This window comes from Meleagris gallopavo, chromosome 10, assembly GCF_905368555.1.
Source record: "Meleagris gallopavo chromosome 10, MGAL_WU_HG_1.1, whole genome shotgun sequence".
Lineage (NCBI taxonomy): Eukaryota > Metazoa > Chordata > Aves > Galliformes > Phasianidae > Meleagris > Meleagris gallopavo.
Genome location: NC_139413.1, coordinates 12,509,155 through 12,536,680, shown reverse-complemented (window position 1 = coordinate 12,536,680; position 27,526 = coordinate 12,509,155). Strand labels below are relative to the sequence as shown.

General features: G+C 35.7%; 1 protein-coding gene across 2 annotated transcripts in view; it reads left to right on the top strand.

The window, feature by feature from the left end:
• PTBP2 (polypyrimidine tract binding protein 2) overlaps positions 1 to 27,166 on the top strand; it is a 46,044-nt gene extending 18,878 nt beyond the window's left edge. For both annotated transcript variants that reach the window (XM_085231704.1, XM_085231703.1), the window contains 11 exons: positions 7,321 to 7,493; positions 7,910 to 8,053; positions 10,215 to 10,379; positions 10,452 to 10,562; positions 17,014 to 17,209; positions 22,612 to 22,766; positions 24,194 to 24,227; positions 24,675 to 24,767; positions 25,112 to 25,328; positions 25,425 to 25,502; positions 25,652 to 27,166. In XM_085231704.1, coding sequence (XP_085087830.1) covers positions 7,362 to 7,493; positions 7,910 to 8,053; positions 10,215 to 10,379; positions 10,452 to 10,562; positions 17,014 to 17,209; positions 22,612 to 22,766; positions 24,194 to 24,227; positions 24,675 to 24,767; positions 25,112 to 25,328; positions 25,425 to 25,502; positions 25,652 to 25,784 — 1,458 coding nt within the window. In that variant the 5' untranslated portion in view covers positions 7,321 to 7,361 and the 3' untranslated portion in view covers positions 25,785 to 27,166. The remainder of the gene's footprint in view (positions 1 to 7,320; positions 7,494 to 7,909; positions 8,054 to 10,214; positions 10,380 to 10,451; positions 10,563 to 17,013; positions 17,210 to 22,611; positions 22,767 to 24,193; positions 24,228 to 24,674; positions 24,768 to 25,111; positions 25,329 to 25,424; positions 25,503 to 25,651) is intronic.
• The last annotated feature ends 360 nt before the right edge of the window (positions 27,167 to 27,526 follow it).

Here is a 27,526-nt window from a genome sequence, read left to right as displayed (position 1 = left end):
CGTCACCACCATGCCCACTAAGCCATGTCCCTCAGGGCTGCATCTACCCTTTTCTTGAAAGCCTCTAGGGATGAGAGAGGGAGAGGGAGGTGATTGTCCCCTTATGCTTGGCTCTTATGAGGCCCCTCTGGAGTTCTGCATCCAGGTCTGGGGCTCCCAGCACAAGAAGGACACAGAGCTCTTGGAACTGGTCCAGAGGAGGGCACTGAGATGATCAGAGGGCTGGAGCACCTCTCCTATGAAGAAAGATTGAGGGAACTGGGCTTGTTTAGCTTGGAGAAGAGAAGGCTCCAGGGAAACCTCATTGTGGCCTTCCAGCATTTGAAGGGAGCGTATAAACAGGAGAAGGAATTACTGCTTACATGGGTTGATAGTGATAGGACAAGGGGGGAATGGGTTTAAACTAAGACGAGATGTTTAGGTTACGTATTTGGAGGAAGTTTTTCACTCAGAGGGTGGTGATGCACTGGAACAGGTTGCCCAAGGAGGTTGTGGATGCCCCTAGAAGCATTCAGAGCCAGGCTGGATGTGGCTCTGGGCAGCCTGGTCTGGTGGTTGGTGACCCTGCCTGTGGCAGGGAGGTTGAAACTATATGATATTTGAGGTACTTTTCAATCCAGGCCATTCATTCTATGATTCTATGATATGGTCACCTCTCTGGTCCTGCTGACTGCACTGTTTTTGATACAATCCAGGGTGCTGTTGGCCTTTTTTGGCCACTTTGGTACGTACTCTGGTTAGTAGTTGGAAAGATTTTAAGTGCACCACATGATTGTAAAGTGTCATAATAGACTAAAATTTACATAGATCACTCTTAAAGTAGTACCTCCTATTTATTTGCATGGAAACTACAAAAGAAACTATGAGCACAATAACAGTATTTGATAGAGCAAATTCTCAGGTACAAAAACTACTTTTCAGCATAGTCACCACCACCATTAGCTATGAATTCTCAGCAGTGATGAACAATAGCCTGCATGCTGCACTTGTAAAAATCCCTGCCAGACAATGTGAGTTTACCCATTGCCACTGTCACTACTGCTGAAATGCACCACTGACCACCTCACTGTGCTGACATCCACTGTTTGCTCTCCATAAAAATTCAGCAAGCATTGAGGAGGAGTGTAAGTGGATGCCAATTTTTTTTTTCATGGTGGAATTCAGTAGCACATTCCAGTGGTCAGTGTAGTTTTGTCAGAATACCTCTCTAGTGCCTAGTGTTACACAGCAACAAAATGTACTGGAATATTGGTTGGATGATTTAACCTCTGCTGCCATATCACCAACATAGCAAAAAAGGAGGCATTATTTTTGGAGCAGACTCGTGGGCATTTGTGTGTGGACAATCTAAATTTTAATGCTCGGAATGTTTGAACACTATATCTTTCTGTAAATTAAGAAACTTTGGGAGGTAAACAGCAAAGAAGAAAACAACCACCGAAAACCAACTGAAACCACATCTCCAGATGCAAGAGTGAGAATACAGCTATTAGAATTAATTCAGTTAATTTGTCTGCATCGCTATGCCGTAACTTGTTTTTATTTTATTTCAGTTGCATTGCACTCTAGCCATAGTATTTTTATATTTCTTAAGGGCAAGAGTGATTGATGTTTGTTTTGGATGGTCCTGTGCAACTTTGAACAGCCAATATACCACATTATAACTGTATTATAGTTAGAAAACATAATCAGTGGATTTTGAAACAGCAGCAGACTGGATGCAGATGTGCTTGTTCTAGTTCTTAATTAAAAGCAGTATAGATAATCTTTTATCTGCCTGACCGTGGTTATTTATTTGAACTCAAATTGCTGATGAGCAATATTCTCTATAGTTTAGGATTAATTTAATTATTTTCCTTTGCCTTGTGGCCTGTATCTGGAGTGAGGCTCCAGCTGTTATTACTGATGGGATGCTTCAGTTAAGGGGTAAGATTTCTGCAGCGCATTAGTGGCCTAACAGGACAAGGATAGTAAGATATAACATACTTTTAAGTTTAAAATCTTAGAGAACACGCTCCTCTCTCCCCAGAGACCCTCAAAACAACAAAAGTCCAACAGAGTTAACACAGAACATGTAGCCTGCAATTTTAGAATAAAAAAATGCAAGCTTTACAGAACTTTCTATTCTCATAGTTTTTATCTTTCTTGCATGTGTTATCGACTATTCATTTCAAGCATTCTGAATTCCAGATTTTATCTTTAGCTTGGATTCTGAGCTATCTGTATGAAAAATAAGAATCTGATTTTCCCTTTTTTGGGAACCTGTTGACTCCTGCAGCAAAACTCTCACTTGATCCTAACAAAGATGCTCTCTTTCTATCTTCTGTCATCCATGTCAGGCCAGGTACGTACACTTAGGGGAACCTCAGAAAGGGAGCTGTAGTGGTTTCTTTGTGTTGCAGCTTTTCTGTTTGTGATTTTCTTTCATTGATCAATACAGGTGATTGTTTTCAGTAACTACTGTGATATTTAATGTGGATTATGGTCAGAATCCACAATTTTAAACTAAATATTTTCATAGTTCCATTGCCTTCTTTTAGTCAGTATTTCCTATGCGGATATATGCCTGATGCTACTTCTTAACATTGAGTATATTCAACTTAGGTGAACAAATATTGTTGACATTAGCAGCAACTATGAATAAATCTGATAGTAAGGATCCTGTCTTTTCTATATGAAGTGATTGTATGATGAAGATGAAATAAGTGTTCCAGGAGAGCATGAACACTTAAATTTCTTTCTTTTGTAGTTGGTTGTTGGGATGTAGTGATGATTGTGATCCAGAGTGACTTGTGCAGAAATCAGGTTTATCAATTATTTCTACTATTGCAGGTATAAAAGGATTTATAGTTTGCCTTTTTTTTTTTTTCCTCCTTATGTCGAAGAAATAACAAGTTAAGCGTTATTGTGTGCCAAATCTTTGCTCTGAACAGTTTCTGTACTGGGAGAAATTGTGAACGTGAGAGGAGGGAGCTTTGAGGAAAATTAATGAGGAAGAAAAGAATATTTACTGCTGTAGCTCTTAATTTCTAGAGTAAATATTCATTACAATTATTGTTATAGAAAATTACATACATAAAACATAGGATTTATATATTTTCAAGGTAAAACAATGTCTGTATTTTCCAGCTTTTGTATTTTGGCTTCAGAATATTTCAGGTTGTATTGATGAGTATCTTTGTAGGGAAGGAAGTGTGCAAAGAAAAATTCCTTAGGATGGAATGTTATTAAAATGTTTCCAAAACTAGTTCTCAGCAGAAAATCTTACTTGTTCTTGTGTAGGAGTTACATTGAACTTTAGAATTTGTTTTTCTGTAGAAAAAACTACCTGTGAACATTGAATCTTTATAACTTGAATGATTGAATAGACTCAACTTAGGCTTCATTTTTCTACTCATATATATAGATTTTCAGTCCTGTTTTAATAAAAGAGAAGTTTCTAACTACAAATGTCAGAGGATACAGATTGCTTAGATAATGCCCATTCAATAGGCTGTATCAGCTCTTACGCCTTCAATTTCCATGACTTGGTTTTCTGTGCAGTAGGGATGTAGCTTATGTGTCGATTATGTTTAGACTGCAGGATCCTGCTTAGACTGGAGAATAATGATTTTGAATGCCGTTTGTAGCAACAAGCTTCTGCTTAAAGTTAGCCAACCGATGTTGCATGGAAACTGGATTTTTCTTTCTCTCCTTACTGGAAAACCAAAGAGGACTTTGCAACAGAGCAGTGGCTATTACAGAACAGATCTTATTATTTTAGTGGAATAACTTCTTGCCGGTTAGCTTCCACTTTAATAGCACTTCTTTGGTAGTAATGATTAGCTGGCTTTTGAGATTGCCCCTTCCCAGTTTTCTGCAGTTTTGCCTTTTTCCAGAAGCATCTTTCAGATTGTCTTGAAAACGGACTATATGAATAATGTTCTTCTCAGTGCTTGGGTTTTTTTTATTTTGCTAGAGAATGACGTTGGTGCTTTAATAGTAGTTTACCTTTCAGTGGCTCTGCACAATTTGTGTTTCCATGTTTTGAATACTGGTTTTCTGTACACAAGCATAGTTTAAAGATGTCTCTGAGAAGCACTGCTTGAACTGATACATAAGAGAGTGTATAAAATTAGGGAGAGATGCTTCATGTGATGCCAGAAACTTTACTGCTTGTCCTAAAAGATAATTTCATCGATTGACAAATGTTTTGAAAAGTCATGTCTATGTACATACATGTTTAGTATATGGCAGTGTTTGTTACTGCCCTTATTGAAGTAGTAAGTTTGTGTTAAGCTATGCTGGCTGGATAATTGAAGATTACAAAGAAGTGTTCTTTTCTGTGTTCAAGAAAAGCAAGATAACCAATTTATTTTTTTCCCATTTTCTATCCAATATTAAATGTTTTGCAGTAAATTTTGATGGCTTCATTTTGTGAATTTTATCACAAGTTTAGCTTTCAGTGTCTGAAGTATGCTCCTGCCGATACGAAATCAGTGGCTCTGTCAGGCTTACTTTCATTTATGTAGGACTATTACCAGAGATCCTCAAGTGGCTACCCGTGTTTTGTCTTGCATTCTTTAGTGTAATACTTTGTATATTTTTGTGTGTATTATTTTCCATATTTTTATCTACCTTTTGTCTTCTGAAAGTGAATGTTCCCTGAATCTCCACACATATCAAACCAAGTCGTATTCTTGAGATGTGGCAGCAGAGCAAAAGAAAATGGATCTTATTGCATTCATCCTGTCCTAGCAATGTCTGTTGGATACTACACCCTCAGTTCTAACCAGTTCGTATGTTGTTACGGTTTTTGTAGAACAAATAGAAAAAGACTTAGAAAATCTTCAGTGGTGCAAGAACCTGGAAAGCAAAAACACTGAATTAGAACGGGAACTTTAGCTGTTAGGAAAAGACATAAGAGAGTGGTAGAAATAATTTGTGATGTACAGATTTTTTCTTTTTCCTTTCCTATCATTTCCAGTAGTGAAAACACAGGGAATGACTATTTACTGAAAATAGGAACTGTTTGTAGAGAACTGGAGTTAGCCTGTTTTGATAGAAGTGTTGAGAGGTTACTGAAATATGTTACTTGGTCTGGCTGTTTGGATCCAGAACTGAAATGTGGGTATTCTTGACTTCTAAAAATGAATTCATTCTATTCTGTGTTTTTAATATTGACTGAGTTGTCATGGTGTAGGCAAACTGAGCTAAGACCTTAAATTCTTAATTTTAGTTTAGGCATGCTAAGCATAGCTTACTGTTCCCAACTTAGGCACATATGAATGAAATATTTTCATGCAAGTGATCAGGTTAGGTCTAAATAATTTTCCTGGATGCAAAATCTGAGGTGTATTCTGTAGTTACCGCGAGTGATAACTGAAAACTTCTTTATTCCCTTCCCTCTGGAAATCACAGTCATCGGTTTCTTATGAAGGTGAGGCTTTTGGAGGATTTAACATAAATGCTTGCTATTGATTTTTGCCTCTCCCTCTTATTTCTTCTAATTTTTTAGTTAGTAAATAAAGTTAGTCTTGTTCATAAATTTATTTTTTAAATCCTCATCGACCCATGAATTTGAACCCTAATAATTAGATATATTTTTCTTCTAGTCACAGGGTTGTTTTTAATTTCTTTTTTAGAAGAGTACATAGCTGCTGAGTGGCTTTTTCAAAGATGAAATGAAAGATCTCACTGCATGTTTTATGGCCAGAAATACAAAAAAGGAAGTCTTAATCCTTGTTTTTCTCAAATCTAAATGTGTTCTGATTTTCAACATTAATTCATTAATATCCTTGTATTGTAAGACAATATTGTGCTTTAGCTTTTAATCCTTTCTGGTATTGCTTCAGTGACATTTATAGGCAGTGGTTTTATTATTTTATAGCCAAAGTAAGCAAATATTTCCAGAGCAGAACTTCTTCCATCCAGCTAGCTCTTTATTTCATATGTTCCAGCTTGAGTTTTTTTTTTAATGAATTTTATTGAAATTCTGTGCAAGGAATTCTGGAAAACATTCAAAGCTATCTCCTGGTGCTTTGTACAATATAGTTTTTTTTTTTTTTCTTGTTCTAGTAGAAATATTTGTCTTGCTTTTCCCTCCCTGTTAACTGCATTATATCATTAGTTGCTCTTTCTTATGAATCAGCCCATGGTTCAAAATGGTTCTTCTTAGCATTAATTGCTTCTCCTGTATTTGCATCAGTAAATTTGCTTTGTAACTTTTCTGCTTTGTGCCTTGTACTAGTAATGTTTCTAGTTACTTTATTCCATTGCCATCTGTCTCCATTCAAGGTAAAAACAAAGCAAAAAAACAGAACTGGTTTACCTCTGTCTACTTTATAGTTCTTTTGCCAGCCACTCTGAATCTTAATTAGTATTCTTACACAGCGTTATATGATACGTCACAGAAAATGAGGTGGAAAAAAATGTACTGTGCTTTTCATCTTGATTAGGAAATGAGCTGTCACAAACAGCTGTTGGGGTATCCTTGAACAGTCCATCTTTCAAGAATCGTAGCATCATTAAGATTGGAAAAGATCATCTAGCCCAACGTCACTGCCATGCCCACTAAGCCGTGTCCCTCTGTGCTGTGTCTACATGAAGGCCTCTAGGGCTGGTGACTCTACCTCATCCCTGGGCTGCCTTTTCCAATCCCTCACCACTCTTTTGGAGCATACATTTTTCCCGATATCCAACCTAAACCTACACTACCACTTGAGACTGTTAGCTCTCATAGTGTTGCTAGTTACATGGGAAAAGAGCACTAGTCTCATTTTGCTACAACCTCCTTTCCAGTAGTTTTTAGTGAGCTATGAGGTTTCCCCTGAGCCTCATGTTCTCCAGACAAAACAATCCCAGTTCCCTCAGCTGTTCCTAGTAAGACTTACATTCCAGACCCCTTACCAGCTTTGTTGAATGCGATCCAGGACTCCAGTGACTTCCTTGTAGTGAGGGGCCTGAAACTGGACGCAGTACTTATGGTGTAGTCTTAGCAGTGCTGAGCGCAGAGGGACAATTGCCTCCCTGGTGCTGTGACCGCACTGTTCCTGGTACAAAGCCAGGAAGCCATTAGCCTTCTTGGCCACCTTAGCACACAACTGGCTTGCATTCATCTGGCTGTCAGCTAATGCTGCCAGATCCTTTTCCTCTGTGCATGTAACAATTTCTTCATGTTCTTTTAGTTGCCTCTTCAGAATTTGTTCTAAACACTCCCATTTTCTTTTAGACAAGACAAGGTGGTTCTAAAAAATTCTTATGTTTATAATAAAAAGCATTTTTAAACAAAGCACAAATAATGGCAGTAAACTCTTCAAATAGTCTTAATATGTCTTTCAGCTAATGGTAATGACAACAAGAAATTCAAAAGTGAAGATAAAATGGATGGGGCTCCTTCTCGTGTTCTTCATATCAGAAAACTGCCTGGGGAAGTGACAGAAACAGAAGTTATTGCTTTAGGCTTACCGTTTGGTAAGGTAACCAACATCCTGATGCTGAAAGGGAAAAATCAGGTAATTTGTTACTGCTTTTATTTTTTTTTTTTTCCAAAATATGCTGTTAAAATACTATTGAAATAAGTCATGCTACAGTAATTATTAATGAGGAAAGAAGAGGAGAGTAAAAACCTTTGTTTCTTTCTTTCAGTCAGCTTATGCTGTCTTGTAAATTCTGTTTGGGAATGTGGATTGGTTAAGAGCTAAATAAAGTAGGAAGTAGGATAAATACTGTAAGTTAAATACTCAGTTCTGCATTCCTTCAGATGAATTTTTGGAGGTGGCTTGGCAAATAAAGTTAGTAATTGAGGATGACCTCTTATAAAGATGTGTGTTTGGCAAAATGTGTTCTCAAAACTCTTGTGTCTTCTTTCTTGTGCTTCTAATACAAAGGTTATCTACTTGAAATTTATCTGTTTAACCTGATTTTATAGGCTTTTTTGGAACTTGCAACAGAAGAAGCAGCTATCACTATGGTTAATTACTATTCAGCTGTGACACCTCATCTTCGCAACCAACCTATCTATATCCAGTATTCCAATCATAAAGAACTGAAGACTGATAATACACTGAACCAGGTATATTTGTTATTACATGGTATTAGAAATGTAGGCAGTATGGTATGTGAGAAATATACCACCATCAGTTAAGAATACGTGTTATTTAAATGTACTTTTGTCCACATTCAAACACTACTGTAGTTTTACCAGTGATTTTGGTAATGAAGATTTGTTTTCTCTGTGATCCTGCCATTAGGATAAATTTACTTAGTGTGAAAGGAAAGATTGTGAAGATGTTTTAACTTGAAATTTTTTCACAAAATTAATTTATGTCTTAGTTTAGAAAGTGTAAGATGAGAAAATTAACTTATTAATTCTGACACCTGAGATTCTAAATCTCTTTAAATTTTCATAGTGATAATGACTAACGCGAATGCCTACCTTTCAGTGCTTTGAATGAATACTCTGGTAGCACTGGTGGGCTCTTCTCCTGTGATCTGCTGTTCCTGATGAAGAACACATTAGTGCACAGTGCAGAGATAAACTTGCATGTTAGCAGAAGAAAAAATATCTAGTTCTTGCCTTTGCAGAACCTATTTTAAAAGAAAGATAAATGCGTATACGTTTCTAGTATTCTAGTACAGAAACTTTTGTCTTTTTTCTAATGGAAAAATTAGCAAAAATAATGCCTTTGCAAAATAAGTTTTCCCAGTATGATGACCACTTTTTGCAAAGGGAAAAAAAGATTAACTTACCACAAGTCAGTGATTATTTCAAGATTGTTTTCTTATGTTCATTTTCAGAAGTGGCTATTTATATTAATCTTAAACGTGGTTTTGAACTTTTTTGAAAAAATGTTCACTGTTGTGTTCATTTTATAGATTATCCTTGTATAAGAACGTTGTCACATGCGTTCCTTCATTCCATCATGTATTTACAGTAACTTTAGTGCAGTGAAGCATGATGTGTAAGCATTCATGAAGAGTGCTAGGGTTCTATGTTAAAAGTAACCTCAAAAGTTTTGGTTCTGTAAGTTGCACAGTTCAATGTTTTCCAATCACTTAAATACATGAATTTTAATTGGTGTGCTTCTTCTGTGCTCACAGACGGAATAGGAAATAATGCAACTCAGCCAAATATCTGAACAGCTTGAAATTTGTGTTTCTCATACATTAGGGGGGAAAAAGAATGTCTTTATCAAAAGACATTGCTATAGAATTACAGAAATTATTTTTAAATAGAGTTAAATTTTGTTTTCTCAGCTAGCGTTCATCAGGTCTTTAAATTTTTTTTAATCCTTCCTTAACTCGTTCATTCATTTCAGTTTGAAGAGCATCGTGTAAGTTGTGAGACATGAAATTATGAGGTAGCTCTGATACCTCTGAAATAATGCACTGATTTACTCTAGTGGTTATTATAGTTAGTTTTGCCTGGTGTGTTCACTTTGTTGTTTTGTATTGTTTTGTTTCATGAGACCGTTCTAATGGAAGTAGTAACTGAAACCGTTTTTTTTTTTTTTTCTTAACCCAGTACTTTTTCTTTCTCAGGAAAAAAAATTATCTTTCTGATACTTTCAGTTTTGGCACCAGCAGCAGTTATGTAGATGTCTGTTTTTGTGATGTCATCATAAACCTTTGAATTTCTAAAACCATGCTTTTGATATTTAAAAAAAAAACAACCAGAAGGAAACAGAAGAACCCGTGGTGGAAGAGGATTCTCTGTTTCTCTTTTTAGTAAGAAGGGTAAATAACAGGCACCAGGTTGTTTACCTCTCTCTGGATAATACTTTCTGATGCTGTCTATCTTGTGCATTATTTCTGTGTGTTACACCTGAGAAGCCTGACAGTGTTCAGTGTTATTCCTTCGTCACAGAACTTTCCACGTAATTAAAGTGGCAGTGAAATATTAACTGTAATACAGACTGTTGAAAAAATGAGATTTAAAAATTACTGGCTTCTGCACCTTTTTTCCTTTTTAAGAGTCTGTAAGGAATTTTGGCATCCACAAAATGCTATGGTTTCTTTGTTGTTAATAGTAGAACAATAAGCTTGCTACTAGGAAGATTGATATTTGTGCAATTTGAAGGCTTAATTGAGGTATTTGTTTTTATTTTCTCATAGATTAGACTGCATTACATTTATTCTGCCTCACTTTTTTTTTCTGAATAATCATGTGATTTTCTAATTAATTTCTAGCTATTGTCTTGAGATAGTAAAATCTTTGTAATTTTCTTTTCAAGCGGGCCCAAGCTGTTCTTCAGGCAGTGACAGCTGTGCAGGCAACAAATGCTCCCATAAGTGGGACCACCGTTAGTGAGAGTGCAGTTACACCAGCTCAAAGTCCGGTGCTTAGAATAATTATTGACAACATGTACTATCCTGTAACCCTGGATGTTCTTCATCAGGTAAGACAAATTTCATTTTAATTTGACCTTGTAATTAGCAGGAACATGTGTATAAAACTTTGTTTTTGACAGATATTCTCTAAGTTTGGTGCTGTATTGAAGATAATCACATTCACAAAGAATAACCAGTTTCAAGCTTTACTCCAGTATGGTGATCCAGTGAATGCACAGCAAGCAAAACTAGTAAGTATAGTTTTCTTTTAAGGGTAGATATGTTTCTGTGCTCTAGACATTCATACGATGTTAGCAGAACGCTGACTACTGTAGTTACAATATTCCTCCTCCATTTTTAAGAGTTCATTAAAAATAAAAAATAATTGGGAGTTTATATCATTTTGACAAAGATCGACAACATGTCATCAAGACCAGACATTTTGAATTAAGTGGTAGCGATGTAACTACATTCATGACAACAAGAAAAGTAAACCAGAGGCAAAGACTAGATTGTGTGTGTGTGTGTGTGTGTGTGTGTGTATAATGTATGTTTTATGTATATATTTATATATATAACATTTTTTATTCTAACTTTTAAGGGTTAAATATAATTAATTTATATTCTTTAACATTCACGTGCAGTTTGTGTTTTTGGAAGGTTGGTTAAAATTGATGTGCTGGTTAAGTGTTGCTTGGCAGCTTAGAAAGAATATTATATAAAAGTAAAAAGCTCATGCCTCAGATGAAGTTGATAAAGAGTATTTGGTAGTAGAGGAAACAAAAAACAGGCTTTGCTTTCTACTGGCTTATTAAAGAATGATGACTATTGGGATAAAGACTGTCATTAAAAAGTGGAGGATTGTTATTTTCATTCTTGTCATCATATGAAGTAATGAATGTTGATTAAAAGTATGAGGCCGCCAAGACAGGGAATCGCAAAAAATAAGAGATCTTTTCAAAAGGCAGTGTATAAGTGCTTTTCCTTTTGAGAAAAAGTAATGCTAGCGTAGGACAAGCAGATTTTTCAACTTGTTTTATGATGATCTGCTTTAAGATAGTCTACCTCAGCAAAGTAGTCTGGAAATATTTGTAGACTTTGGAGTCCAATTTTAATTAGGGATATTGTTTACTGTCATGTTATATATAAAATATTAGGTGGGAGGAGTGTGCAAATGTATTACTGTAACTAGTGGGGGAAAAAAAATTTGTGTGGATTGGATGCAGCTGTCAGGTTTGTAAATAGACTTACAATGACATAAAAGCTAGATCTTTAACCTGAAATTGCTGTGGGAATTGACTGTAAGTCATTTGGATTCACAGTTGAGATACGTTTTGATCCCAGTGTTCTTCAGGTATTTCCTGCGGATGTTGTAATTCAGTTGTGATCAACATTTGGGAAGTTGTTTTTCAATAATAGTTGATATGTTTTACTTCATAATCTTGACTTCATTTTTTGAATCTTAAACTGTTATCAGAAGATTTAATGGAAAGACGGCATCTGTGAAATGAACTGTAGCAATTTGAATCAGTATAATTCTGTATTCTAAAAAGTGACAAAATAACACAGGATGAGGTATGTAAAGTATGAAAGGAAATAAGGAATCTGCTGACGCTGAATTCTGATAAATTGATACTAGCTTGCGGGACATATATTGGTCATAATGTTCAAAACAAAACAACACATGTATTTGCTCTGGTTTTGCATGTTTTAACTAGGGTAGCTGTTCATTAATGGCCGCTCATGTGTGAATGACTAAACTTAATTGAATAACAGTGATACCTGCATGTGCAGTTATTGTCAGAGTTATCTTGAAGCCTATCTTAGTGACAAATTGAAACAGGGATAGGTTTATAGCTTCTTATTTTAACTGATTTCTAAGTAAATGCTTTAATGAAGGAAGACTTGATTTTTATTTTTTCTCCTTCCTCTTTTCTCTCCCAGAGATAGAGTAAAATTAATACTGTTGTTACGATTAAATTAATGTGATAAAAGATGAAGTCACCAAATCAAAACTGACAAAAGGAATGGAAGTCACACGATAAGGAAAAAGCCTACAGCTTAAATTCAGCTGGAAATAGTGGTAGAAGCAAGAGGATGTGGTGGCAACATTTAAGTTACATGGCATTCAAAATTAAAATCATGGTAAAAGAGTAAAGAAATTTTCAATTTGTTTTCCATCAGTTGTTACTGTAGAGGATAATGGGGAAATTTAATTTTCCACTGGCACTCTTCACAGGAAATCAGAATGTGGTCTTAATAGAAATTGAAGACTTTATTAAGGAAGTTAAAGAGCAATTTGAAAAACTCAAGTGATGTAAGTACCAAGGAGAGATGTTACTCTTTTGAAGGTTCTGAGAAACTAGTGACACTGGCAAGAATGTACAATATGAAGCCTCTAGCCCTGTGGGACTCCTGCTATCCAAATGAGCAAGTAGTGAAAGATTGCATTCCTGCTCCACTTGCTATGTGAGAAACTCATTTCCTGTAAAAGTAAACTGTGGCTACACTGATTCATGTTTCATCTCCACCTTCAGATTGGGTCGTTATAGTTCATTATATCTGTAACTAAAGGTGAAGACAAACTTGAGGTTATTACTTTCAGTGCAGGAGTCTAGCCATGGTTTGGAGAAAGTGTGAGAATGTGCAGCACTAGAGCACACTGAACTGTTGTGCTTCCTCTGGTAAAACAAAGGGATATTCTGGAGGTGTCTGTATTCATATGGAAATTTTTTGTGCATCAAAGCCAGCACATTTTCACACTAAATGATAGTGCCCTCAACAGAAGCAGAAAACCTGCTTAGGTTGCTATGAAAGTAATGCCTTCTATGTATTTCCATGGAAACAACAACAAATACAAAGAGCACAGTAACAATATTTGATAGAGCAAATCCTCAGCTACAAAACACTGCTTTTCAACAGTCACCACCATTAGCTATGTGTTTTTGCCAACGGTGAACAAGAGCCTGTGTGTTGCACTCCATACAGATCTGTGCCAGCAGAGGTAACCCATTGTTTCACGGGTGCTGTGATGGCATTGTTGCTAGGAAAATGTTGCCTGTGAAGTCTATCTTTCATCGGCTTTATAAGAAGGAGGTCAGAAGTTGCCAAATCTAAACTATAAGGTGGATGTGGTAAGACATGCCAACCAAAGTTGGCCGTGTGCTGCAGGGTCTTCAGACTGCTATGGGCCCTGAAGCTAAGAGTACGGTTATCTTCTTCTCTGGCAGACTCAGAAAGTTTGAGCCTTTAGCTTAGTTGGTGTCATGATGTAATGGTCAGAGTTGATGGTTTGTTCAGACTCTGGGAAATCCAGAAAGATAACCCCTTTCCTATCTTAAAACACAGCCAGATCAGTTTACCTGCAGAGGGCTGCATCTTGATCTTTTTCTTCAATGAGGAATTCAGGTCACTGCTCCATGGACTGCTGTTTTCACTCCAGCTCATAGTGGTGACATTGTGTCACATCACTAGTAACAAGGTGATCCAGGCAAACTGTCACCTTCAGCTTTGTATTGGTTCTGTAGATCCTAACAGGCTTGCATACCGTATTCTTTCTCTTCCTATGTGGGCATTTGTGGGACACACACCTGATGAAAACTGAGATATTCCAGTTTTGCCACTATAGTTTCCAATGCAATTAAGCCAATAGTCAGCTCCATACACAGTTCCCTGATCATATTCTGCCAGTTTGCCTTGATGAGCTGATTGAGACACTCATTTGGTGATGTGACAGGTGTGCATGATTGTCTGGGAATGTGACTTGTTTTTCACTTCACTTTTGCAGCTGCTGAAATGCACCATCCACTGCCTCACTATGCTAGCACTCACTGTTTGGTCTCCATAAATGTTCAGCAAGCATTGGGGTATGTTGATACAATTTTTTTCTGCATGGAGGAATTCAGCGGCACTCCTTTGCTTCATGAGCACTTCCATGTCAGACACCATTCTGTCAGACTGCCCCTCTGCTATCATCTGTCACACAGCAACAACGTAACGAAATATTGGTGGGGAAAGTTCAACCTCTCCTGCCACACTCCATGTGGACCAGCATAATCAGATAGGAGGCATTACTTTTGGAGCAGCCCTTGCAAACATTGGAACAGCACTGATGTCTTCTTTTGGTTTGATACTGGGAGTAATGCTGTGCACGAAAGTCATCTTGACCCAATATGAGTTGAAAATATTGCATATCTACTGAGTATCTGTTGTACTTAGTCATTTGAACATAAGATGGCATGCAGGTGTTCTGGAGTACCAAGAATTAGTTTCTCTACAGAAGTTCTTTTAAGGTCTGACTCCACACTGGAGATGCCTTCTTTCCAGTTTCTTTGAGTGACTGCTTCGTGATGGCTCTTCTGCTAGCAGTCTGCAGAGAAGACCTCTGCCAGGCTTTGTTACCATAAAATCTAATGTGAGCTTGCTGTGGTCATTTTCTAAACAGAAAGCCACAGCATTTCCAGTTAAGATATTTAGCTTCAGGACAGTTACCCTTGATTATTTTATTAAGGATTTTCATGCTCCCTGAATCCTGAAGAAGACTATTGTGCTGAAATGATAGGCAGTGCTTGGATCAACTGAAGAGTGCTAGATTGTGCCCGTTGTGTCAGAAAGCCCAGCAAATGCAGTAATAGTATTTGTTTCCTGGATGCTCCCGCTTTGTAGAGAAGAACGTGATGTGTAAATAGTCTTTCATTAAAAGAACTGCATGCAAGAATCTTAGTTTTGAATAATGGTCTGTGGTTTATATACATTGTTTAGCCACAGAAACTTCTTGTATCCAAGGCATTTGTCTGAAAAGAAACAATTTCCATTCAAATACTTATCCAAAGGATACACTGAGGATACATCTCTCCCAAGAGAGATTTACAGTATAACCTTTGAGCTACCTGAGTTGGAGTATCTTTTTGTGAGGATCACTTTTTCTTTTTTTAAATCTTAAACTACTGTGATATATCCTTTTGAAAACATTGTTTCTAGTTTCTTTTTGTAGTTTCACTGTGGCTTTTGGTTACTTACATGCTTCTGTTAAGTATTGACCTGTTTGGAAAATACAAACACAGGTAGTGTTTTGGCTTGCTACCTTTTTTTAAGGCTAAGGATTTTTAGCAACATCCTTCTAGCCGTAAGTTAGATTGTCTATAGACTATACATGGAGGTGTAATGAGAGTCTTGACTGCGTTTTAAGTACTTAGTGCTTTCCTGTGATCTGTACTTAGCTAAAAAGGAGCTGCCTTTTGGTTCCAGTCATACCTAGTTTTCATTATTATAAGAAAAATGTTTTCTTTATGGTAATTGTGTTGTTCCAGAGTAAACTCTGGTTGTGTAAACTGGACTTAATCCCTGCGTTAGTGGATTTTAGAAGGTATGCTTTGCATTGCCAATATTATTTCATCTGAATTTCAAGCAGAAGTATTTGTTGAGACAAATGTCTAGATTGTCAAGTTTCTTTTTTTTTTTATTCGCTCTTTACTTGTTCTTTTATTTTCCTAGTACCTGAAAGTTCTAGTGGTACTAACTTGTGTTCTTGTACATTGGCTGCTAATGCTGTTAATTCTTTTAAATAGTTTCATAAACCCTGGCGATATATTAGCTGTGATAATACATTTTGTAGGAAAGGACAACCTTACTAATCCAGACATAGTGAGTTGTCTATGGGACGTTCAGGTCCCGGATTCATTGCTGTATGAAAATAGCTATGTTGCTTTCCATGACCAACAAGTCTAATTGTTTTGTGCAACACTTAATTCAAAGTAGTTCATCTTTTCAGAACTTGAATGAGCTGGAAAGTTTTGTAGGTATAACTAAGCTAGCTTGCTTTGGTCCAGAGCTGATGTATTTCTGTGTAGTATTACTCAATTCATTGTATTGAGTAATACTTTTGTATTTGAAAATCGAGGGTTTCTGTTGAATGATCTGTGTTTCTTGGAAACGTAAAATAACTTGCTTTGAAAAGTTTTATTTCTTCTGTGTAGCATTTACAGCTATACGTACTATATGAAAGCATGCTCAAAATTCAGATGGAATTAAATTAGTCTGGTATAGAATGAAAAAGATTGAAACATATATAATTAGGTCTTAATGGAGAACGTTTCCACATAGATGTGGTACCATGGTAAGAGCTGGTGTGAATTCTGTTGTTAGTAGGCATCCACTAAAAAGTAAAAATTGTGAAAATAGGATTTTTTTTTATTATTATTAAGGTGTACCATTAGACTAGCAGGTAATGTTTTTTGTTTTTTTTTTCTTTTTTTCAATTTTGGCACTAATTACCTCTAAGAGGAGAGTAAAAGCAGGCAGGAACAAATACGCTAGTTTGGCACAGAGCCATCTACTTTATGTGAGTAAGCCTAGATTTTTTGATACCTTCTTAAGTCAGCTTTTTGTAGACTTCTAGTGTGATTATTTATTTTTTTGACTTTTTGAGAAATGTTTGGCATTTTGCCTGCATTAAAGCTATACTGTGAAATACAGGTTAAATTATATTCAGCAGAAGTTTGACTGTGCTGACTTCTCTGCACCTTGCTACATGAACAATCTTGATAAGAGAAATAAACATCAAGCATCCTGGAATCATGTTAAGAGAGGTTAATGCATTGTAATCTTAATTGGTTTTAAGCTAGCTAGTAAGAGGGATAAATAATTACGTGCTGACCAACCCATATTGTGTATTATTTAAAATAAATTGTTTCCTTTTTGCAGGCCCTAGATGGTCAGAATATTTATAATGCTTGCTGTACTCTACGGATTGATTTTTCCAAATTGGTGAATTTAAATGTCAAGTACAACAATGATAAAAGCAGGGACTACACTCGTCCTGATCTTCCATCTGGTGATGGACAACCAGCGCTGGACCCAGCTATTGCTGCAGCATTTGCAAAGGAGACTTCTCTTCTAGGTATGACTGACTCTATTGTTATGTGTTGCAGTCACTTGATGAAGATACTAATTAGTCTTAAATTGCAGTGGTGTCCTGAGGCCTATTGAGTTTATGTTGCAGTGTGAATTGTTGTAATACCATTGCATTATCTTTAGAAGCCTTGGAGAAGAGAATGAGAGAATGCATGACAAATGAGAAATGCACAAACAATAAATAAGCTCTCACTCTGAATGCATGTCTTCAACTGCAGTGTTGTCCCTAACAACAGAAAAAATAAAAGGGATGTGACACAAGTAACTTAAACTGCAGTTCTTGAAAGTGTCCTGAGCATCAGTGAAGTCAGTCATATTTATCTTGGTTATTAATGCAGATTTTATATTGTAAGAGAGGGAGGTACCTTTTCTGATTCTGCTAATGACCCGTTGGGTGAGTTTTGTGTATCTTAACTTTGCTTCATCTGGCAAATAGAAATACTCTGATCTTTGTATTAGTTTCCTCTTTAATTTTTATTGCCTCCTGCTTGCCTTATTATCACAGCCTTCAAGCTCTACTGCTGAAAAACTTCACAAAAAGGTTCTGTTAGTATTACTGTTGCATTAGCCAATCAAATAGTTGTCGTAATGGGAATTATACTTGTTTGAATATGGAGGTATGAGGCTCTCTATGTGGGGGGGGGGGGGGAGGGCATAAAATACATGACATCAATATGAAAAGAGAAAACGGAAAAAACTTGAAAGCCTGAATGGATTTATGGCTGTGTTTTTATTCACATACTCAAAAGAAGAAAGGTGAGAACAGCTGTAAGTTCAGAGAGTTGTAAGATGAAGGTTGGGAAACTGTGATTGTGAAGTATGGCAGAATGATAGCAGTGACCTTCCTCCTGCTTCTTTTTTATCTTCATATTTTATATTTTTATTTGCTTTAGAATTGTCTTCTCTAATGTCAGTAGTGATAAAGATAGCTTCAGAGTGTACTTAGGTAGATTATCTGCCATTCAGTATTCACTGATGGTTCCCAAAGGGTGTGCTTCACCACAAAAGAGTGGAGCTCCATTTTGAGCTTGATGTGATGCTCTTCAAGTTCTAGTATGTTTGCAGCAATGCTACTTTGCACCTGTGGCATTCTTGCTAAAACTTTTGCTGTCGCTGTTTTTAGTATGTGTATGAGATCTCTAACAGAAAATGTGGTAAGACTTCAGTTTTGACCTTGATTTCTGTTGCATTATGCTGTTACATAGTGGATTGTTGTACAGCTTTGGTGCTTTTTTCTAAAGTGCATAAAGTAATCCATATGTCAGAAGTGAGGTGTAGGTTAAATATTTTATGAGTAGAGATTTAGTGACAGGATGACACTCTTGTATTAATCTTGGTGCTTCAGTCTGTATGATTGAATATTGTATGTGTGTGTGTTTATACCTCAGTTACCTCCTGCATGAAATTACCCTCTTCTTCAGGAACCGTAACTTCATGATGTGCTGTAATAAAACCTAAAATGTGAAAGTTCTTGGGTGATTAAGCACAGATTTTTCAAAGAGCCTCCTATTGTCCCCCTAAACCCTTTCAGGCTAAGTATAAGAAGGCAGAGAGCAAAGTATCGAGTGCCAGGAGGTAGTGATTACTTGACATAAGGTCACAAAGAAGTTTGTAGCCCAACTAGGGACTAAATCCAATGCAGTCATAGTTTTACATATCTACATTAAGATGATTACTTCTACTACCTGTTGTTTTCACACATAATTTTTAGTATAGCTTTAATTTGCCTATTAATAAAGTATCATTAGTCATTTGTACTTGAGAAGTCACACAAAAAAAAAAAAGCTGGGAATTAGTAATATATGGCATGCTGTCTTGAGGATAAAGGCTCAATGGCCAGGAAGAAGGGCCTAAAAATGTTTGTATGTTTTCATTAATATCCAGAAGAAACAAAGTCCTGTTATTTGTAATTGTTGGAAACTAAAATTAAGTTAACCATAACCAAGCTTTCCAATACAGTGCATTTCTTGATAAAGTAGCAACAGTTTCTAATAGTTGCAGGTAAGTCATTAAATAATCAACAAGTTGAGTGATGATCGAAAACCATAATCTAAATTTTATTCATAAAACAAGATTTTTACTTCTGTTGACTGGCAAATTTTAGAGACCTATAAAATAAACCCATAAAAAATGGAAATCTTGTGATATGTCTGACCCTTCCAGGAAATGAGAGCTGTGTGCTGTATAACCAAGTAGAAAATTTTTGCATGTGTAGATTATCCAGGCTCACATGCATTGTTACTTGTTCATATACTGCCTCCTCAGCTGTGATAAAGCTGAGTTGTCAGAAATCTTAGAAACTGTAAATCGGACATATTTTCAGTGAGTCTTACTATCTTTTGAATGAAGTGCAAAATTACTAATGAAACAAATGGGACTGCTTTCAAATGACTGTCATGGTCATCGTATCAGAATTAGGCTTTCTTTTTTTATTTCCCTGGAATGTGGGGGTTTTTTTATATGTGAAGTAAAGAAAAGTTATGGAAGATCTTTCAGGGAAAAAAGCCTTTTGTGTAAATAGCAGCTATATTTTAATGAACCACTAAATAAAAATGAAATGCTAAATAAAATGCTATACAAAAACTACTTATAATTGCAAGATATATAATAGTTTAACTTCAATTTAACTGTTTATTACTACAGCTAGAAATATGCTGTTGTTATGACTCCTACGGTATTATTTCTTGCTGTCTTTCCTAGGCTTTTTTACTATAACTTTTCACTAATTTCCCCTTCTTAAAATTCTTATTAAATGAATCTGTTTCAGAGGATAACAGTTGAAAACATTTCTGTATGAATGCTGTTAAATTAATCTTTGCTTTTTACTTCATCAGTAGGATCAAGAGAATCCTGTAGAAAGTTTAACGCGATGAAGAATTTTAGCTTTTAAAGTATCAGTTGTGCCACTACATCCAATTATGGAAAAAGCCTTAATAACTTTGTTAGGCATCTTCAAATTCCTTTATTTCTTGATGTGCTGGACTAGCTTAGAGTTTCTAAAGCTATGGAGAGGTGCTTTAGACACATTAAAAGACTTGAAGGACACTAATATTTTGACGTTTTCTCATACCTAAATGGTTGCTGCTAAGCTAGTATAAAGCAAATTGTTAGCTGAAAGTCTGTAGTACTTTACCATCATTCTTCATGTTTGTGTCTCTATGACCTCCACGCTAGCTGAGTGTAAACAAATTCAGTATATGTGATACCAAACACTTAAATTAAATTTCCAAAATATAACTTGTAGAGCAGAACTTCAGTTTTTAAAAACTGTTACTTGAGAATTTGCGTTTTATATTCCCAGATTTTCCTTTGTATCACAGTCTGCTTTTGGCAGTAAGCTGCTTTGTTTCATCTGGAAGAATACTTTCTTTAACTGTCTCTTTTACAAGTAGTTTCTTCTTGACAGTAAAGCCATATTCTTCAGTTTTACCCCAAGAACAAAACAAACATTTGTGTAGGTATATAGGATTGTATTTACACTTTCCTGTATCACAGAATTGGTTTTAGGAAACAGTAATCACTACGTGTTTGTATGGCAGCAGTGGTCTAATTTGATATCCTCTCTCTGACAGATGCTGTTACTTCTATGTTCTCGCATAGAAGACCTAGGACAGCCTTATAATGGACGATCACGTGTTAGCATGCCTGAGAGAAGTACTTTCTTAGACCCAAAGTAGCTAGTGCTTGGCTTATGTGCTGAAGCATATTATATATCACTTTATTTAATATAATTGGCTGCTGTTTCCATAGACCATCAAATGCTGTTTGAAATGCTGATAAGGGCTTTTGTTTCAGTGGAAGAAGGACAAGGTTTTTCTTTCTGTTTTGTGTTAGACAGTTCCACAAATATCACGAGTGATGTGATAAAAAGATTGTATTTATTGCCTCGATTCAAGTAAATTTTCCCTTTATCTTGTTCTGAGAGATTACTAGAATTTTCTAAATATTTTCATTACTTATTACTTTATATATCTGATTTGGTCTATGAGTACTAACTATGCTATTGATTTATCAGAAAGTATTCTGTATCTTTAATTTCCTTTTTTTATTTTATTTTATTTTTGTTTTTATTTCTGTGTGGGCTTTGACAAGAAATGACCAGAACGTATTTTTCGAGTCATAATTGAGCAGTAATTAATTAATCCTTCAGCACTTTAGAAAAATAGGGATTTATGTCCTGTTCTCTTTGAGAAGACATTTGTCCAGCCTGGGAAAATCTCTTTTTTTTTTTTTTTTAATTGTTTGATTTTTCATTGATTTGTTTAGCAAAAGCTAACTAAATAGTAGAAATAAATATAGATGTATTTTCTAGATATTTAATAATCATACAATAACCTCTTTCACCCCCCATGGTAATAACTTTCTTCTCCCTCCATGTTTTCCCTTGTGATACTAAATCTGGGGTATTTGTCATTAATACCGATGACTATATTTACTGTTTTCTGCTTAATATTTGGTCATTGACTGAAACTGAAGAACTTTGCTTTTTCCTGTTGTCTTCCTCTGAAATAAATCTGGGAAGAAAGTATTGTTTGGTGTAAAAGATTATATTTAGGCTGTCTACCTGGTGTGTTGGAAGACTGGTCAGAAACTTTGCTAGCTTAGCATCATCATGCAAACATCTGAAATTTTGCCAAAATGTGAAATTGGAGAAGCCAATTTCAGAAGAGAAAATAAAACACTTTAAGTTCTATTCCTGTTCTTTTTACATATTTTGCTACATAAATATCCTTTTAGTGGACTTTGTGAAATATGCAAATAAGAATTTGATTAAAATATGTAAGGATATTCTTGTATGAGCTGTCTACAGTGCATGTATGTTGCAAAAATCTTTCACAGCTCCTGGAATTAGCATACTTGCCAGGTACAGCAGTGACATCACCATGTGAAACATTCAGATTTCTGTAGGATCTCAGTTTCCTTGGAGTGGTAAAGTGCTTTTTTAGGGAATCAGATTATATAAAACTATGGAATAACCAGTTTGGTGCAGCCTTGTGCCTCCTCAGCTCATTATGGTGTGAGAGATGGATAGGCCTTTTCTCTTGACTAGCTCTAGAGTATAATGGATGAAGCATGAAGTTGAAGTGAGCAATACCTCTCAAAGGGTGATATAAATACAGTGGGGAGCAGTTCTGGTGCACAAGAATGCTTATTTGAAAAGAGGAGAGAGTAGTTTTTATACCTCATCTCTTTGAAGATTTGATTTGAATCATATTTAATATTTCTATCCCTCACGTTCATTTAATTCATTTTACAACTCTCTGGACATCTACAGCAGCTAGAATGGTCAGCTTTGTAGAGTCATATTCAACACTTGTACTGATATAGGTGCTGTTTTCGTAAGCGACTTGTGTGTGTTTCGTAAAATATGCTTTATTTTAAAATTAGGGCTTCCTGTTGCAGCTGTTCCAGGAGCTCTGAGTCCTCTGGCTATTCCAAATGCTGCTGCTGCAGCTGCAGCTGCTGCTGCTGGCCGTGTGGGAATGCCTGGAGTCTCAGCCGGTGGCAATACAGTTCTCTTGGTTAGCAATTTAAATGAAGAGGTCAGTGAAATAATTTGACACTTTTTTTTCCCCTCTTTACCCATACTTCATTGGTCATCATTTTATTTCTTTGTATTTGGCCTCTTATGTTTGGATTTTAAGCTCATAATATTTTTGCTGTTATATTTATTACCTTACTACTGTCCCAAAGTTAATTTTGAAGTCTTCTTTGTTAAATACTTTTGTTTTCTGAGGTAGCTAATGACTTAAAATGTCCTTTGATAGTTGGCTACCTATTTTTTCTTAAAGTATGGTAACTATTGCATGTTTCACATTTGAATTGAAAGTTTTTTGTTTTATTTTGCAGTTATGACCATTTAAACTAGAATTCCTGTTTTGTTTCTTCTAATTGTTTGCTGCTTCATTTCATGCTTGTATCTCACATTGTAAGGTCTTAATTTACGTGAACTACTCTAACACATTTTTCTTTAAAGGTTCTCCCAAAGATCTTGACGAAGCACTCTTCCAGTCTCTCTTAGTAATTTTTTTTCATTGCAGTTTCTCATTTGTCTAAAAATAATAAGGAAAAATTGACAAAGCACTTTCACCTTAACTGTATCTTTCTTGCTAACTTTGAAATCTAAAGGAGTTTGTTTGGTTATGCATCTTTACCGTCCTTTATTTTTATTTTGATGGCTGTGAAAGCTGGTATGAAATGTGGGAAGTTTGTTTCAGTCTAGCTGTTCCATTTTTAACTGGCCTCTGTCACTAGAAATCATTAAGCTTATTTTATCATCTGGTACTATTTTGTCATCCACAGTCTTGCATGCTAAAATGTTTTAGGTCAGAGTGCCATTTTGAAAGATTTCTTTGCCTGCATTTCATAACCAGCCATGCTTACGCAGTTGAAGTTTAAATTTCAAAATTTCTATTGCATGCTTTTTTATTTATTTTCGTGTTGAGATGAAATGCTGTAGTTTACTCTTGATATGAATGTACTTTACCCATATTTGTCTTGGGTGACTACATTTTACTCAGTTTTTCTTGTACAGTACATAAACCAACCATTTTCTGACCAAATTCCTGCATTTCCTATGTACTGACCTATATTTTATTTTTTTGTTCCCCACTTATTTTTTTTTCTTCTGCATTGCTGTTTCCCCCTCCCCATTTCATCCTTTTCCCTTTGTGTTCAACTTCCCTTTCCTTGTCTTTGCCCAAATTCCCATGCCCCTCCCCATTTTACCCTTTTCTCCTCGTCTTTGTCTACGTTCCCTGTCTTCATTCCCTATGTTCATGCTTCTGTGCTTGAACAAAATGTTCCTCGGACCAACTTGCCCCAATTAACCGCCTTGAAACCATGATCCATGACCACCTCACCATTCTGCGGGAACCACCCTTCGTTATGGATGATCTGTTCATCTCCGCTCTTCCTCGACTCTTCTCTCTTCTTGTCTTACGCTGCTTGCTCTTCTCTCCTTCTAAAGATGGTTACGCCCCAAAGTCTGTTTACCCTCTTCGGTATGTTATTGTTAGCACTATACTTTTATTATTGATTTGATTTTGTTCTGTTTTGTTGTTTTTTTTTTTGTTGGTTTTGTTTTATTTCACCTTAATTCTTATTTGTAGCTAGCACTTTGGCTTAAAATTGAGTAGTAAATCTTTTGCTGTTTTTCTTTTGCTGTTTAAAACTCTCCATAGACACAGATTTTCTTTTAATGCATGCTAATATATTTTGCATGGTCTTTAATTTAATATCACTCACATAGCTTTGAGGGTTTATCAGAAATTCTTTTCAAAACTCACTATTCAAAATCTTTATCTCCTTTATTCATTTGTGAGAGTGTTGAGTTCGAGCGAGTGATCTTGTTGCTGTCTGAATGTTCCATTGGTATGTGAAAATATGTAACTTAGTTGACTGGCTTTAAAATAAACTTTTTCTTTTGGGTTACCTTTGACTTTGAAAAGGTGTTTATGGTGATGTGCAGCGTGTGAAGATTTTATACAATAAGAAAGACAGTGCTCTTATACAGATGGCTGATGGAAACCAGTCCCAGCTGGGTAAGATTAGATTTCTATTCATATTCCCAAAAAATTAAGCTATGTAAAATCAGGTGAACTAAGGATGTTTACATCTGAAAGTTCTTGTATCCTAGTTACTGACAAGATCTGAAATCTTTTTTCATCCACATGTATTTCAAAAGCCTGACAGTGTAGAATAATTCAAAAGTTGAAACTGACTTTCTAAATCCTTGTGTACTCTGCAGACCTAGTTTTCGATTAGTCTTCTAGCTCACTGACTTGATTTTCTTGTTTTTTTTTTTTCTTGTTTGAAGGTCTGTGCATAATGTGTCACATACTACTGGAAAGTAATACTACATTGAGAAACCTTTTGTCTCTTTCAGCTATGAGCCATCTTAATGGACAAAAAATGTATGGGAAGATAATTCGTGTTACCCTTTCTAAACATCAAACAGTTCAACTACCTCGAGAGGGTCTTGATGATCAAGGGCTGACTAAAGATTTTGGTAATTCACCTCTGCATCGTTTCAAGAAACCTGGTTCAAAAAACTTTCAGAATATATTCCCTCCATCTGCAACGCTTCATCTATCCAATATTCCGTAAGTCTTGCTTGTCAGGAAGCCTGTAGTATTTTGTGTTAATCATAACACAGTGAATTAATTTGTTTTCTGATTCTGCTTGTTTTTTGTCTGTAGACCATCAGTAGCAGAAGAGGATTTACGCACACTGTTTGCCAACACTGGAGGCACTGTGAAAGCATTTAAATTTTTTCAGTAAGTAATTTTTCTGTATGTAGTTGTAACAAAAGACAGACTAATTGCATTTTTTGCTGTGTGTCTTATGGAAAAGTGCCTAGAGCAAAGCAAACATTAGGAACAACTCCTGTGGTGTTCGACTTCCTAATGCCATTATTTTGTTTCAGAAGAGATCACAAGATGGCACTTCTTCAGATGTCAACAGTAGAAGAAGCTATTCAGGCTTTGATTGATCTTCACAATTACAACCTTGGAGAAAATCACCACCTGAGAGTTTCTTTCTCTAAGTCAACTATTTAAAAAGGCAGATTGAAAATGAGGGTGTATTGCATTGTTTGGTGTTGTCACCTATTGACTGTTCCGGAGAGTGGGGACCAGAGTTTGTCTTCTATTTTTGGATTTTCTTTCTGTTTTCCATGCTGTTATCATTCCTTGGTTGTTTGAAAAATAAGAGAAAAATTTAAGGGCAGTGATACTAACTGCTGTTGTCCAACTGTTGTTTAGATAAACCATCACTTTGTTTGAAAGATTTCAAGTTAATACCACAGTTTTTCAACTTAGTTGACATACGTGCCTTATAAAGGAAAGCTAGTACTGCTGGAACTGCGTAACTAGTGAAAGCGAATTTGGTTGTGTGGGGCACATTGTTACATGATAATTTGAATATGTTTAGGCAGGGGTGTGTAAAAAGGTTAAGCTTTTGTTTCTCCTGCTTGGAACTGATTTCTTTATCTGCTGGCTTGTCACTTAATTTTCTTTTTATTTGGTAAGATACATTGTACTGAAAGAGTAAAACATTGCTATTTGATTTTGCTACTTTTTGCTTTATGCTTTTTTTGTTTAAAAAAAAAAAAAGAAGGCCTTTAGTATTTTATGATTCTGGTCTAGATTCAGTTATGAATGTAGGCATTTGTTAAAATTACCAAGGTGCAGAATATTAATTTCTTAAAGGACAAGAAGTGACTTCTGTGACTTTGAGCCCTGTGTGGAAAGCATTGTGGAATCTTAACCTTTTTGTACACACTCTTGTGGGATGTATCATATAAATGTCAGCACTAAGTAATGTCTTGTTTGTGGCTGAATATTTTTCGTAGATGTTTTTGAAGTTGACATGACTTATGTGCATTTAAATATATATTGCCATCTTTAGTTTGTAATTAAGATATGGAATATGGTTGTGGATTTCTGAGCATGTACAGACTGGTCAAGCTAGTTCAGGAAATGGTGCATGTATTTTTCAATGATAAAGAAAGTTCGCTGCAAACAAACACTTGCAGGAAATTTTGTGGCAGTTTTTTAAAACTGACAACCAGGTGGGACCAAAGTTTATGTGCCTTTAGTCTTAATTTACCTTGCATTGTAATATTCAGTTTTAATAAATCTCTTCAAAATATTTTATATTTAGAAATTAATCTGACTTTACTATAAACATGGCTCAGAATCTACAGATCCAGTTAATTTGAAAGCAGTTCTCTGTCAATCTGAACTGTTACCTTGATTCTGTTTAAATGACCAATACTTTTTGAAATTGATGTACTTAGTTTCAAGATTCATAGATTCTGTTATCTATGTAGAGAAAATGGTCATGTATATTTTCTATTAGTTGAGTTTTTACATCTTTAGAATTGTAAAATTCAGTATAGTTTGAAAGTGGCACAATTAAAAATTAATTTTCTAACAAAGTTGGGAGGTTTGATGGTTGTTTAATTTCATTTTGTGTGTACTCTGCTTACCTCTGTAGCATGCTCAATAAACACTTCTGTAGCTCTGTATTCACCTTTTCTGTCTTTCTCTGCTGCTTTCTCTCTCCTCTTCCTCTTTGTTTTTCACTTCTACTGTGCTTCTTAATTCATGTTTATTCTCTGCCAGGGTGGGAAAAGCATAATAATAAATACTGCTATGGCTTTTAGCCGTAAATCTGATGCTGTGAAAAATACCGGATCTTTCAGAAAGATAGTGACCCTTTTGCAGGCATATGCAAACAAATTAAACATTTCCCACCCTGTTATAACCTATTGCTTTGAAGACATAACTTTTATTGT